Raw genomic sequence first — 16220 nt, 5'->3', positions numbered from 1 at the left:
ATGGTTTACAATACATATGAAAATTTCACTCTAAAGAAAAGATAAACCTCAATTTTCAAAGCATGTTTTCATAAGCCAGCAAAAATAATGCTATTTAAAATATTTGTTGTACTGGGGCACCTTGGTGGCTCAGTCAATTGAGTGTCTGACTTAGCTTGGGTCATGATCTTGTGGTCAATGAGTTCGAACCCTGAGTCAGGCTCTGTGCTGACAGCTCGGAGCCTGGAGCCTGCTTTGGATTTTGTCTCCCTCTCTCTATGCCCCTCCCCCACTCATGCTCTGTTCTTGCTGTCTCTCAAAAATGAATAAATGTTAAAAAAATTCTTTTGAATATTTGTTGTACTATTTTATATAACAGTATATATCATGTACAAACATATTCAGCAATCCCAAGTTTTTAACTTAAACTCTACATTATTATAAAATTCTATGCAATGTAACCCAAAAGTACAGAATACCAAAAATGAAGACACACAAGTAGTTTTGTTACTGTTTGCAGAAGGGGAGGTGGAGTACAATTACGAGTATGTCACACCAAAACTTAGAAGAGACCTGGGTTCTAGTGCTAACTCCAAGTTAATAACGTCCAGCTTTAGCATTCTATGGGGAAAAAATCCACGTTTTACATTTAAGTTTGAAAATACGCAATTTCTTATGATTACAGTAACATAAATAAATTCTAACTTTCTTCTATTCTAACATTTTACTTACCAGAAGTCAGATCTTTGTAGTTTTGTTGGTTTGTCAAAACCTGAGTAAGAACAGACCGCATCGCTCCTCCCATTTTAGTTAGATCTTCTAAAAAGGAAATTTGAGGTTCCAAAAGCTGAAGAACTTTGTTAAGGTCTTTTTCTGATGGTACATCGGCTGCTGTAAAAACATATAATTAACTTCCTTTAAGATATTTTGCTAAGAATAACAATATTTTATTCTTTTCAAATTATAGCAACTTGGGTAAGAGTATTTTATAATCAAAAAATTAATATAAGAACTCAGTTTAGAAGGTAGTTATCCACCCAGAGCCCAGCCTAGGGTAGACTTGCTCAGGAATTCAATTCTCTGAGAAAAGGTAAATGGGGAAAAGAGATGACTTCATAAGATATTATGCATTTAATCTGGTTAAAAGGGATTCAATCTGAGGGTCCTATACTTCCAAATATATAAATGTAATCATAACATCATTTCAAAATTAGTGTTTAAGAAAAAGTAAGATCATTCTCTAAAATAAAACAAGACATTTTGAAACCAAATAATATTGAGAGTAGTGTAAGAATATTAGAACAAAATTACGTCAGCTCTAAATTTAAACCTGTGTAGCAAATAACCCATCCTCTATCATATTCTAAAAATACAAACTCATGTTAGCTGGAGGTCAAAGCAAGCAAAATGAAAAATAGCTGTTTTCATAAACATGAATGTTTTTACTAAAATAGTTTTAAGATACCAGACTAGATATGTCTAGTAGAGCTGGAGGAAGAGAGAAGAAAGCTGTACAGCAACTGAAAAAGAATATTTAGGAGGGAAAAAAAAAAGTGATTTTTCAGAGAAACTGAGTCTTAAAGGAAGAAATAAATAATGAGATTTAGAGCTCAGATATAATTGGCAAAGACGACACATCATAAGGGAGCTAATGGGGGGCCTGTGTGTCCAGGAAAGGTGATATCAATTTCATTCAACATTTATTCAGTACCTACTACATGATAAGCACTGAGAAGCAAAACTAAATAAAACCTAGTTTCTACCCCCCAAGGAACTCACAACCCAGTTCAAAGATGATCTGTGAATGAAATTTTAGGTAACTCTTGACTCCTGAGACCCAAAACTAAAAAACCTTACTTTCTCAGTGGATTACTAATACTGTATATTATTCATCTTCATATCCTTCCCGATGACTTATGCAGTAACACAGCAGATATTTAATTCACATTTGCAAAGGCTCTAGATGAGCTCTGACACTGGTCTGAGGATTGTAGAGTGAAATGAGAAATGGAACTCAAGGCATCTGTCAAACAACAAGATCTCTGAGTTTCTATTATGTTGGATTAGATGATTTCAAGTCCTTTCTTTAATTTTAAACAGTGATCTCTACACAAAGCAATGTAGTAATTTTTCTGGCACAGCAAGAAGAAATGAATGCTGAGCACAAGTCGTAATACAGAAAGGAAATCTTCATGAACCTAAGTTCATGAAGCTCATCTGAAGACAAAAAAGTGCTTCCATTCATATTTGCAAAACAAATAATTATCAAATTAAATAGCAAATAAATAGCAAATAATTATCAAAGCTATGTACCTAGGTCATCTACCTTTTATAATTGCTAAAGGTAACTAAAGGAAAAAATAAACATAATGTACTTTTGTGTAAATTGCTCCCTGATCTAATGGTAAGGTTTAAAGTTCTCATAATAGGGGCGCCTGGGTGGCTCAGTCGGTTAAGCGGCCGACTTCGGCTCAGGTCATGATCTCGCGGTCCGTGAGTTCGAGCCCCGCGTCGGGCTCTGTGCTGACAGCTCAGAGCCTGGAGCCTGTTTCAGATTCTGTGTCTCCCTCTCTCTGACCCTCCCCCATTCATGCTCTGTTTAATGTTTAATGTTTAAATAAACATTAAAAATAAATAAATAAATAAAGTTCTCATAATAAATGATTTCTACCTATTACTCTTCTAAAATAGGACATTTATAATACAAAATGTAAATTCCCAAAAACTCTATTAACTAGTATATGAGAAATAGCACAAAAGGCAAGTTCAATAACCAGCTGGCCTCCAGGTCCTTCATTCCAAAGACAGGGTAGTTTGAGGCTAAATCAAAGTAATATTTCTGCCTATATTTTAAGATATATGCTCTGAGAGGGGTGGAAGTAGTTAACAAAGGATTGTAGATTTTGTTTAAAATGTAGAAATACAGTAGTATAAGTGTTTGCTCACAATGAGAATAACATGGTATTTTAGAAATGATGAAGATGCTAAATATTTCTTCACACTCCAATGATGGGGGATAGACAGAAGATTAAAACATGTACATAGTTTCAAACTGGATTTAAGATTATTTATGGTAAATACATAATTTAAAACCTCTAAAAGTAATTCAAGATGTAGTCCCTTAAATGATAAAAATACAAGTATTATCAGAAAGGTAAATTACCACACTAATTGATATCTGTAATTTACAAGGTCAGACTGATGACTTTAACAGATAATATCCAAATCCAAAATATTTAGTAAAGTATATTAATCAAGATTGTGACTAAATCTTAAAAAGCAAGAAGAATATCTACATGTTTTTTTCTTTTCAATACTAACATGATGCTTACACCCATACATTCTACCTGTAAGATGGGAGTGAGCAATTTCTCTCATAAGTTGTTATATATGGAGGTGAATAAAAATATATAGACATCTACAAAAAAAAAGAGAAAGAGAACTGGTGAAAAAGTAGTTTATCTTCTAAAAATCTAAGTTAAAGTCACACATTTCCAGGACTTCTTAATTCTGTTATAGCACAATATAATCGTAAAGTCACTTTAACCCCATAAAATGATCATTTCCTCATCCGCAAAAGGCCAACTAAGTTTGATTCAACATATCTATGATCCCAGGAACAGAAAGTTCTAAACTGTGCCTACTAAAAGGTTATAAGATTATAAGGTATCTGTTAGGTTATATAATTGATGTATATACTAAAGTATGTTTTTATTTAGTATCTGTATTTCATATGCTTGTCATAAAACACGGTAAACAAAAAAAATGGTATCTGAAAAAAATTCACCTCATTATTCATACTAAATTCTGTTAATTGGAAACTTAAAAAGACTACTAACAAAGAGTAGATTAAACATACCTGGTTCATTATAGCCTTCTCTTAAGTACTGAATAAGACAAAAAATAAATCTTGGAAGAACAAATTCAGACATCATCAGTAAGTCTTTGGGGACACAGGGAATATTTGAACTTGATTTAATTTGATGCCTTTTGCAAAACCTGTAATATGAAAAAGAAAAAAAATTAACAGTGATATCTAATCTGCCAGAAACATATTATCACTATATTTACAATATCCATAAACAGAATGCAGGCCAATATGATTCTTATCAAGGTACCATGTTAAAAGACTGTAAATGCGGGGGCGCCTGGGTGGCGCAGTCGGTTAAGCGTCCGACTTCAGCCAGGTCACGATCTCGCGGTCTGTGAGTTCGAGCCCCGCGTCGGGCTCTGGGCTGATGGCTCAGAGCCTGGAGCCTGTTTCCGATTCTGTGTCTCCCTCTCTCTCTGCCCCTCCCCCATTCATGCTCTGTCTCTCTCTGTCCCAAAAATAAATAAACGTTGAAAAAAAAAAAAAATTTAAAAAAAAAATAAAAAAAGACTGTAAATGCGTCTTTAAATCAAAAATGTGGCTGAGGGGGATTTCCTCCTAATAAAAGACTACACTAGCTAGGTTCCAACTAGAATATAAAAAGAAAATCTCATTACAGGATTTAATATTTTTAACTGCAATTTATTACTTTTACATACTACTTTGTTACTTCCACTCTTTATAAACCATTAAGTAGAAACATCATTTCCTAAGAATTTGCATCTTCTATACCTTAATTATTTCTAATTTATTGTATTAATGAATACATAAGTGATAGAAATACTTAGTTTATTTGAAAAATTAATATAGTACACTTAAGTATATACATTCCTTCTAATCTTGTTTATGCTTATTTTAAAGTATGACTGGGGCGCCTGGGTGGCGCAGTCGGTTAAGCGTCCGACTTCAGCCAGGTCACGATCTCGCGGTCCGTGAGTTCGAGCCCCGCGTCGGGCTCTGGGCTGATGGCTCAGAGCCTGGAGCCTGTTTCCGATTCTGTGTCTCCCTCTCTCTCTGCCCCTCCCCCGTTCATGCTCTGTCTCTCTCTGTCCCAAAAATAAATAAACGTTGAAAAAAAAAATTTTTTTTTTAAATAAATTAAAAAAATAAAGTATGATTGATATACTTGAACAAAAATGAAGCAAACTATTCTGTATTCACAATCCAAATGGTCACAAATACGGTATTTTGTGACAATACAGAATAACCACACCAAACATATAAAATATCTAGAAACAAACTTATTAGAAAGAATGCAAAAACTATCTCACCTGAAAAGCATAAAAGATCTAAATAGAGAAAAACTACATTCTCAAATGGAAAAAATAATTTAAAAAAATTTTTTTTTAAATATTTAGTTTTGAGAGAGAAAGAGTACATGCACCCACAAACGGGGGAGAGGTGGGGAGGGGCAGACAGAAGATCCATAGGACCCTCTGTGCTGACAGCAGAGAGCCCGATGTGGGGTCCAAATTCAGGAACTGCAAGATCATGACCTGAGCTGAAGTCAGATGTTTAACCACTTAAACCAGGCACCCCTAATTTTATTTTTTTTTTAAATCAGTGCCACCAAGCTTGATACCATTACAGTTAAATCACAATGGGATTAACCACTAATTCTGAAGTTTAAATGGAAGAGCAAATGTATAGGAAAAAATCTGTAAAACTTGGGAGAAATATGATTAATGATAGTGATTTAAACCTTAAAACATACTACAGAGCTATTATAATTAAAAATCTGTGGTAATAATGGGGTGCCTGGGTGGCTTAGTGGGTTGAGCGTCTGACTCCAGGTCATGATCTCACGTTTGATGAGTTCAAGCCCCGCGTGGGGCTCTGTGCTGACAGCTCAGAGCCTGGAGCCTGCTTTGGATTCTGTGTCTCCCTCTCTCTGCCCCTCCCCGACACATTCTCTGTCTCAAAAATAAATAAACATTAAAAAAAAAAAAACTGTAGTAATAAAATATCATCAAAGGACCACAATGGAATATAGAAACAGACCATGTAAACCTGTGAATTTAATATAATAAATACGGCATTTCAATTCAATGTGGTAGGGAGAAGACACTCAACAAATTGCTTTAGGACAATTGATTACTTATATATGCAGGAAGTAAGTGTTATTCTTATCTTACACTACATACAAAATATATTTCATACACATCTAAAGTGAAAAAAGTTACGAGGAAAAAAATAAACTATTCCACCTACATTACCTCAAAGTACAGAAAGCATAACCAAATTTAAGCCAAAAGCCACAAATGTAAGATAAAAATTAACTACATAAATCAATAACTTCTATACAGAAGACAAATTACAAATTAAAAAATATATTTACAAGAGGCAAAACACACTAAAGATTAGTATCTTTGATTAAGAACTCTTAAAAACGGTAAGAAAAAGAAAACAATTCAATAGAAAAAGCAGCCAAGGTCATGAACAATTCACCAAAAAAAACCCTGCTGAATGGCCAATAAAAAAATGAGAAGATGCTCAAGTTCTCTAATAACCAAAGCAATGAATTATATTAAAATAAAAAATGAGTTGGGGCGCCTGGGTGGCTTGGTCGGTTAAGCGTCCAACTTCGGCTCCGGTCATGATCTCACGGTCCCTGAGTTCAAGCCCAGCATCGAGCTCTGTGCTGACAGCTCAGAGCCAGGAGCCTGTTTCAGATTCTGTGTCTCCCTCTCTCTCTGCTCCTCCCCTGTTCATGCTCTGTCTCTCTCTGTCTCAAAAATAAATAAATTTAAAAAAAAAAAAATTTTTTTAATAAAAAATGAGTAACTAGAAAATAACCTTTTGTGATATCTAGTGAAATAACTGACATATGAATGGAGCCATTATAAAGAAAAGCTTAAGGGGAAATTTTCCATTTAGATGATAACATCCTTATCAATCTTTGCATAACAAGAAGTTAGATGATAACATCCTTATCAATCTTTGCACAACAAGAAGTTAAAAAAAAAATTCAAACACTGTGATTCTTATGAAGCACACAGCACCATTTAGTAAGAGTTCTTACCAAACAAGCTGAACTTGACACCTAGTCTCTAGAGCTCACTTCCATTTATAAGAAGTATAGGGGTTAAAGGAAAAAGTTAAAAACACCCCCAAAAACAAATAGACAAATCATGAATGTAGACCATTATATAGGACAATGGATTTAATTTATGCAACCTGTCAGTGGCAAGAGGAGAAAGAAGGTATAAGGACAACTCTAGGTTTAAAAAAGCTTTAGAGATCCAATAAACATAATACGTGAACCAATCCTAACAAACCAACTTTACAAAGGTATTTTTTAAACAATCAGGGAGATCTAATTATGAACTGGGTAACATAACAGTTCATTAGTTCATTAGATAATTTTATTAGGTGTGATAACAGCATTGTGATTATGTAGGAAAATATGCATGGATATTTGGTGATACTAAGGAATTATTTTATGTAGGTAGGACAGTAGCATCATTGCAGTTATCATGGGAAAAGGAAGTCTTGTGTTCAAGATATATCTATAGAAATACTTACAGATAAAATGCTATATATATGAGACTTGCTTCAAAATAACACAGTGGGGTGAAATGAATTAGGTGGGAGTATGCCAAAGACCAACTAAAAGTTGTTAGTTGTTGAAACTGGGAGATGGATACATGAGGTTTCATTATGTTGTGCTCATTAAATAGAATGTGGGCCAATATCAAAGCCAGTAAGTATTCCATTTACATATTTAAGGCACCAAGTCAAATGAATGTAGTTTTAATTGGTCTTTAAATAAAAAATATCACTGAAGGAGCTTTTTCCGAATAAAAGATCATAGTAGTTGGGTTCATTATGTGCATTGCCTTTATATATGTTTGAAATTTTCTATACTAAAAAGCTAAAAAATGCTTAAAAGAAAGGAATTATTTGAATTTTTTAAATATAAATACTGAGGGCGCCTGGGTGGCTCAGTTGGTTGAGCATCAGACTTTGGCTCAGGTCATGGTCTCATGGTTTGCAAGTTCGAGCCCCACATTGGGGTCTCTGCTGTCAGCGCTGAGCCTGCTTTGGATCCTCTGTTGGGCTCCTTTGTCCCTCTCTCTCTCTCTCTCTCTCTATGCCCCTCCCCCACTAGCATTTTCTCTCTCTCTCTCTCTCTCTCTCTCTCTCAAAAATCAACATTAAAAAAACGGTAATACTGAAGCATGTCAGGGTGAGATGACAATATTTGGAATTCCCTTCAAAATACTTCAGAAAAACAGAAGAAAAGGACAAATGAAGCAAATGTGACAAAAATCTTGGTAAATGTTGAGTCCAGTGATGGGTATACACAGAGGTTCAATGTTCTCGTCTTTATCTTTGTGTATGTTTGAAAATTTTGATAAAACAAAAATCTTTTTCATCTTGAGGACTGGGGAAAGTTCACTTTACTAATTCATTGTTGGAAAGTACATTCAGAAATGTTTGTTATCGTATACACGGAAGTGTATATAGATCCCGTTTCTATAAAATCCCGCTCTAGCAAAATTTACTAAAACTTTTAGTGTTCAAAAGCAAATGAGCGGAAAAAAGCTTTGGTGGGTCTTGTCGCGGTTCCCACCTTTGCCTTCATCTCTGCAGCATGGTTTTCATAACCCGGCAATTTGTGTACTCTGTGTGCTCCTCATCTGCTACCTCAGCCTCCGTGAAGAAAATCATCATCAACTACATGTTGGTTACTGGCAGCAAGATGATGGGCACTGACATCACCCAGGTTGCTGCAGCAACTGGCCACAACGGTGTTGGTGGACCAGACAGAGGACATGCTGGCAAAATCTAGAAATGAGATTGAGGAAAGCCTTAAGAAAGTGGCAGAGAAGAAGTCTGCATAAAACCCCAAGGCAGGTGATGAATTTGTGGAGAAGACCCTGAGCAACATATCAACCAGCATGGATGCAGCATCCATAGTCCACAGCATGGACTTGGTGGTAGAGGCCATTCTGGAGAATTTAAAGATGAAGAATGACTTCTTCAAGAGGTTGAACAAGTTTGCCTCTGAACGTACAATCTTTGCCAGCAACACTTCCTCTCTGCAGTCTACAAACATAGCCAATGCCACCATAAGACAGGACTGATTCGCTGGACTCCATTTCTTCAACCCAGTGCCCTTGATAAAGCTTGTGGAGGTCATTAAAACACCACTGACCAACCAGAATACACCTGAATCTCTGACAGACTTCAGCAAAGCCCTGGAAAACCATCCGGTTTCTTGTAAGAACACGTCTGAGTTTACTGTGAACTGTCTCCTAGTGCCATACCTCATGGAAGCAGTCAGGCTGCATGAATGAGTAATGCATCCAAAGGAAGATATCAACACTGCTATGAAGCTAGGAGCTGGTTACTCCATGGGCCCATTTGAGCTTGATTACATAGGGCTGGATACTACAAAGTTCATCATGGACAGGTGGCATGAAATGGAACCCTTTGTTTCAACCCAGCCTGTCCTTGAAGAAGTTGGTAGCAGAGAATAAGCTTGGCAAGAAGACTGAAGAAGGACATTGCAAATACAAGTGAGGCACAGTTTCTCTGCCTCTGCAAAGAAACCCTGTAAGCAATGTACCAGCAGCCCCCCAAGTACCCATGGGAATGTTCTCTGGTCAGACATTCCCTCATACAGCATAGTCCGTTCGATGTGGGGTTTTTTTGTTTTGTTTTGTTTTTAATGTTAGAGACAGAGTGAGAGAGAACACATGCACACATGGAGAGGAAAAACAGAGAGACACAGACAGAGACAGAATCCTAAGCAGGCTCTGCACTGTCATTGCGGAGCCTGACATGGGGCTTGATCCCACAGCCCCAGGATTATGACCTGAGCTGAAATCAAGAGTCAGAGGTCCAACCAACAGAGCCACCCATGCACCCCCATGTGCATTTTGATTGTAATCTATCTGAAGTAATTATTTACACTAGTTATAATAAGAGTAGATTCCTCCATTGAGAACTAGTTCCCTTTTATATTGTTCATTCTGTGTATTTTCTAACAAGTTTTATAACTCTTGAAGCAAACATTTTTCTGAACCTTATCATTTTGTTCTTAATGTTTATTTTGAGAAGGAGTGTGAGCGTGGGGAGGGGCAGAGAGAGAAACCCAAGCAGGCTCTGAGCTGTCAGCGTGCAGCCCAACACGGGGCTCAATCCCATAAAGCATGGGATCATGACCTGTGCTACAATCAAGTCAACATGCTTAACTGACTGAGCCACCCAGGTGCCCCAAACCTTATCATTTTCATAAAGAATTGCCTGGATCCATTCACTTGTAAAGGGGACAGCCCTTCCTCCTAGTGCATGCTAAGTTTATCACTGCCAGACAGTAATGAGCCATTGGACACATATGTGGTGTGTCTGTGAATGCTAGAGTGAGCGGCACTTGCATCTTGCATTTATGAGAACATATGCTACCTGCAGCTTCAAGCCTTACCCTACATTTTGGGCACAACATGTCATGTCTTTATTCAACTCCTGCTATTAGATTGGTAGGAACATCTCCATGGTTTGCAGGAAGAGGTTTTTTTTTTTTTAATTTTTTTTTAATGTTTATTTATTTTTGACAGAGAGACAGCGCATGAGCAGGGGAGGGGCAGAGACAGAGGGAGACACAGAATCCGAAGCAGGCTCCAGGCTCTGAGCTGTCAGCACAAAGCCCAACTCAGGGCTCGAACTCACAGACCGAGAGATCAAGACCTGAGCCGAAGTCAGACGCTCAACCAACTGAGCCACCCAGGAGCCCCGGAAGAGGTTTCATTCACATCCAAAATCTGAGTGATTATCGTCTCTTTTTTTTTTCATGAGAAATCATTGCTGCAAACTGCCTATAAATTGATTCTAATAAAATGCAATCTTTTAACCTGTGAAAATTTGAATTAAAATAAACATGAGTATAATTTTTAAAAAAAAAAGCAAATGGGCAGAGGACAAAGGTAAAAAGAGAGAGAGAAAGAGACAAACAAAGAAACAGACTTTTAGCTGTAGAGAACAAATTGATGGTTATCAAAGGGAGGTGGCTGGGGAGATGGGTGAAATAGGTAATGAGGATTAAGGAGTACATTTGTTGTGATTAGCACCAGGTATCATACGGAAGTAATGAATCACAATATTGTACACCTGAAACTTTAACATCGTATATTAACTATACTGGAATTAAAATAAAAATTTAATTTAAAAAAAACTTTAAGTGTTCATACCCCGCCCTAGCATTCCTACTTCTAGGGATTTATTACACAGAAATATTCCTAAATTTTTAAGACAGTATCTACAAAGATGTTTGCAATGCAAAAAAAAAAAAAAAAAAAAAAAAAGCTAGAAACAACTCGTGTTCAGTAATAAAGGTTATCCAAATTATGGCAGATCCATAAAATACTTTATGTTTGTTAAAGAGAATGAGGTAGATTAACAAGTACTGAAGTAGAATCATATCTAAGATAAATAGAGAAATGAACTACATAATAGTATACATATTGTAATATCTTTATAATTAAAATTTTGGAGAAAGAATAGGAAAGAAAATGTTAATACGTGTAAGAAAAAAAATATTTATATCAAATACATGTATCTGTGGAATATTAACCAGGAATATTAATTGGTGGAAATTAACCAGGAATACAATATATAACACACTCTGGCTTCTACATTAATTCTACCTATAATATTTGAATTTTGTGTAACAAACACATGCATAACTTTGTAATCAAAAGGAAAAGATTTACACTAAAAGCAAACAAACAATAAGTTATGTCATTCATTTGGTTTTAGTTCTACAATTTACAGTTTTAATTCTGAACATTTCTGGATTCATAGACTCCTTTGAGAATCTAATGAAAGTTATAACTCTTTCTTAAGAAAAATATATACAGGGGCGCCTGGGTGGCTCAATCATTTAAGCATCTGGCTTCAGCTCAGGTCATGATCTCACTGCTCATGACTTTGAGCCCCACATCCGTCTCTGTGCTAACAGTTCGGAGCCTGGAGCCTGCTTCAGATTCTGTCTCCGTCTCTGGCTCTCTGGCTCTGTCTCACTCTCTCTCAAATATAAAACATGAGAAAAGTTTTTTAAAAAACCATATTGAAAAAAGGAAGAAAGAAGGACCACAAAACAGAGTGGTCACACACTGCAAGCCTATCTATCCTTAATGTTAGGTCAATAGATTACAGTGTAGAGAGATACAGATTTCCTCAGTCCTCAAGGCAGACAGATGGGCAGGGTCAGAGCAGCCTCCTCAATTGCTTCTGTGGCCCATCCAAATATCATTTCCATGTCTAGCATACTATGAAAAAGGTTAGGAAGTACTGTATCTTAAGGTCCAAACCTTTATTTTAAAGGTAAATATGGTTGGGGTACCTGGGTGGCTCAGTCAGTTAAGTGTCCGACTTCGGCTCAGGTCATGATCTCATGGTTCATGGGTTCGAGCCCCATGTCGGGCTCTTTGCTGACAGCCTAAAGTCTGGAGCCTGCTTCTATATCTCCCTCTCTCTCTGCCCCTCCCCCACTCTCACTCTGTCTCTCTGTCTCTGAAAAATAAATAAACATTAAAGATAAATAAGGTTCTGTCAAGATGGCCAAGTAGTTTAAGGCACCAGACTCAAGCACCTGCTTCATAAAGATAAAGATAAATATGAACTTCAGAACATCTTTCAGCTGTGACACACAAAATCTAATAAGCAAAATCAAGGAAAGATTTCTATTTTTAAAAGCTTAAAAAAAAAAAAAGTCTGGCCTGTGTGACAGGTTAGACAAGTGGTGATCGAAGATAATTTAATTATACTGCCTACAAGGATAAATATGAAGAACAAACAACAGATGAAAGGAAAGCCAGAAGAGAAGAATGGGAACACATACACTAAAGGATGCAATGAAAAACTTGACAGTTGAAAAGCAGGAAAAGAGAAAGGATTAGATGAAGGAGGGCACAGAAAGCTCTCTTAGACACTTTCCATGTAGAAAAGAAATGAATTCAAAAGTGCTACTGGGCAGCCAGTGAAGAACAATTTGAACAGTGTCAAGTGGCATCAAAGAGTGAAATTTCAACCTTGAACTAACTATGCCCAAGGAACAAGAGTGGTCTAAGCAACCTAGGGACTGGGATTACAGGAGTATATCAGATGGCTATTGACTGAAAAAATTAACAGCCAGAAGACTTAAGGACCAAGCCCTGTGAGCTAGTTAAAATAATGTAAGACTGTGCAATACTGGTATAACACATTATAAGATCGACAAAATTGGTTTTCATATTTCAAACTGATCATAGTGTGGGAACTAAAGCATCTTACATATTACATAGCAAGTGTTCAATGAAGACTTGAGGAAATGAATGAATCTAATAATAGAACACCAAGATGATTTCAAGGGCATCCAGTTAAAAAATAACCAGACTTCCTGTGAACAACAACAACAAAAAGGACTAGACACCCATTTAATAATACGAGCTTTTCAACTATATTTTAAAGAACCACTGTATGCCTGACACTGACAACTTAGGCCCCAGGAATACAGGGGCCTTGCTCCCATGGAGCTAACTTTCTACTGGGGGAGTGAGTAGAAGATGACAGAGAAAGAAACAAAAACATAAATATGAATAATAAGCTCTGCAAAAATAATTTGACGGCATGATTTACAGAATGTGTCTACCAGGCTCCTTTAAATTGGGTTTGAAATGGAAGGCCTTTCTGAAGAGGTGATATTTAGGATACAGGCCAAATGACATAAAGAAGCTAGGCTAGGCACACCAAGCTCTGTAGGTATACAAAGAGGCCAACTGCGTATAAACAGGTATGAAAGATCTCTCCCCAAGTGAACAGGAAGAGGCCTTTCTAGACAACTGGTATGGCTCCAAAGAAAAAATGAGGCAGAAAGTAATGTGTTCACAATAGCAGCTCACAGGTCACAGATACTTTCTTCAAAGAATCCAGCAGTTTTGAATGATTAAGAAGATTAAATATTCCTTAGTGGAACAGGATGTTATGGCAATAATAGAAAGGTTGAACAGAACTACAGAAACAGTTAATAAAATAACCTCTCCAAATTTTATTTTACCTCAACTTTTTAAAATTTTTCATTGAAATATAACTGACAGAAAATTTCCAAAAAAATAAGTGGAGCTCAGTGAAGTATCACAAACAGCACACCTATGTAACCAACTAGATCTAGAAACAAAACATTCCCAGTATCCCAGAAACTCTCCTTGTGACTCCTACGATACTGAGTTTAAATGACTAAAAGCGGAATTCCAGGATTCTGAGAGAAGGGAGGAGACAGGACGGGAAGGGAGTGGACAGGACCAGAGAGGAGAAAAGGAAAGAAAGAAAAAAGGACCAGAGATTCCTGGTGGTCCATTTGCAAATTATTAAGACTTAGTTGGGGGGGGGGGGGGGGGGGGGGGGGAGGCTAGGACAGTAAGAAAAGGCCAATTCAAATAACTCAAGCACATATTTCAAAAATTAGAAAAGCATCTAAGATAAGCTCCCCTAAAAATCAGACTGTGGCATATACATCCCATTCCCAATTTAGCACAAATTACACACATATACACTACTCTGCATATAATTTAAGGTAATTCACAAAGACCCCTGGAAAGACAGGCATCCCATATCAAAAGCCCTTGAAATAAACTGTTCTCTTCATTTTACAGATGGGGAAACCTCAGAAACACTAAATGACATGCCTAACTAGTAAAATTGTTTAAAAAAAAAATTCCTAAAGATCACAAAAGACATACCGTAAAGATATATGGTTTCCACTAAATTGACCTATATATTTATAGGTAAAAATACCAGTAAGGAATAAACAAGGTCATTCTGAGATTCCTATGGAAAAGAAAGGCTAAGAAAATTTTGAACAATAAGAGTAATAATAAAATAGCTTTACCAAATATTAAAACTTACTTTAAGGTTAAAATTATCAAAACTGTGGTAGACAGCTTTTAGGGAGCTTACCTTTTAGAAGACAATAATAGACATTAATGATAAATATAATTAAATAAAACATAAAGTAAAGAAAGGTGAAGTTAGGTCAGAAATTCAGTTCCAAATTCACCTATATGTGTTCTTATGCAATTTCTCTAGATATACAGTTCTACATCTCTAATTTGTACAGCTTAAAGTATTAATTCATCTCATGTCTAAAATTATCAGAAATAAAGAAAACAAATTCCATCTATATAGATTTAATATTATTTGGTGAGGCCTAAAGTACTACCAAAACAAAAGCAAAATATTTGTGAAAACTCTAAGTTCTAAATTCAGTCACAGTGTGCATATAGGATCAGAAGACATGTAAATTAGAGATGTACAGTAAATTAGAAGACAGCAAAATTAGAGATGTACATGTATTAAAGTATTAAAATAGTAAATATATTGAATGCTCGAGGGCAGAAAGGAAACAATGTGGTAATGGTACATAAAAAGGTGTATCAATGGACAAATTAATTATTGTGAATCCAAATACAGAATCAAATCCATATGGAATTTAATTCATGACAAGGCAGATTTCAATCTATGAGGAAAACATGGTTTATTATGAATGATATTGAGATGAATTGAGTAACCAGCAAAGATTCGGGGAGGAGTAATCTCCTCACACCTTATACCATGATAACAGATAAATAAGACCCATATCAAACTTCTACAGATGAAAAATATCAGAAATGAAAAATACACCACACAGGATAACAGTAGATTAGACACTAGAAAAAAAAAAGATGAGCGATGTAACTAACCTAACAATAAGAAATGGGGCGTCTGGGGGGGCTCAGTTGGTTTAGCATTTGATTCTTAAGGTCAGGTCATGATCCCAGGATCATGAGACTGAGCCCTGTGTCAGGCTCTGTGCTAAGCATGGAGCCTGCTGAAGACTGTCTCCCTCTCTCTCACTGCCCCTCTCCCCCGCTCATCCATGCACATGCGCGCACACTCCCTCTCCTCTCTAAAATAAATAAATAAAATTATTAAAAAAATAAGAAACTATCCAAAATAAAGCACAGAGACTGAGAACATAAACAAAACTTATGTGAAGAGTGACAATAACAAGCAGTCTTGCATTACCCTGGAAACCCAAAAAGAGGAGGAGGGGAGAAAACACAAATATCTGAAGAATGGCTGAAGTTTCCCCAAATTTGCTGAAAACCATAAAATTACAGATCCAAGAACTCATCAAATCCCAACCAGAATAAACTTTTTTTAAAGCCATACAAAGGCATTTCATAATCAAACTGCTGAAAACCAGTGGTAAGAAAATCTTCAAAGTGGGGCGCCTGGGTGGCTCAGTCGGGTTAAGTGTCCAACTTCAGCTCAGGTCATAATCTCGCAGCTCGTGAGTTCGAGGCCTGCGTCGGGCTCTGTGCTGACAGATCAGAGCCTGGAGCCT

General features: G+C 36.5%; 1 protein-coding gene and 1 pseudogene across 6 annotated transcripts in view; one reads left to right on the top strand and one right to left on the bottom strand.

The window, feature by feature from the left end:
- UBR3 (ubiquitin protein ligase E3 component n-recognin 3) overlaps nucleotides 1-16220 on the bottom strand; it is a 241425-nt gene that overhangs the window by 199481 nt on the left and 25724 nt on the right. For all 6 annotated transcript variants that reach the window (XR_006712948.1, XM_045480147.1, XM_045480143.1 and 3 more), the window contains exons 2-3: nucleotides 3839-3978; nucleotides 712-870 (exon numbers count right to left, since the gene is read on the bottom strand). Coding sequence is in view for 5 of the 6 variants with exons in the window: in XM_045480147.1 (XP_045336103.1) it covers nucleotides 712-870; nucleotides 3839-3978 (299 nt within the window). In the remaining variant the exon portion in view is untranslated. The remainder of the gene's footprint in view (nucleotides 1-711; nucleotides 871-3838; nucleotides 3979-16220) is intronic.
- Nucleotides 8380-9589, top strand: LOC123599053 (annotated as a pseudogene).

This window comes from Leopardus geoffroyi, chromosome C1 (genome assembly GCF_018350155.1).
Source record: "Leopardus geoffroyi isolate Oge1 chromosome C1, O.geoffroyi_Oge1_pat1.0, whole genome shotgun sequence".
NCBI classification, from domain to species: Eukaryota; Metazoa; Chordata; class Mammalia; order Carnivora; family Felidae; genus Leopardus; species Leopardus geoffroyi.
This window is presented reverse-complemented; position numbering and strand designations above follow the sequence as displayed.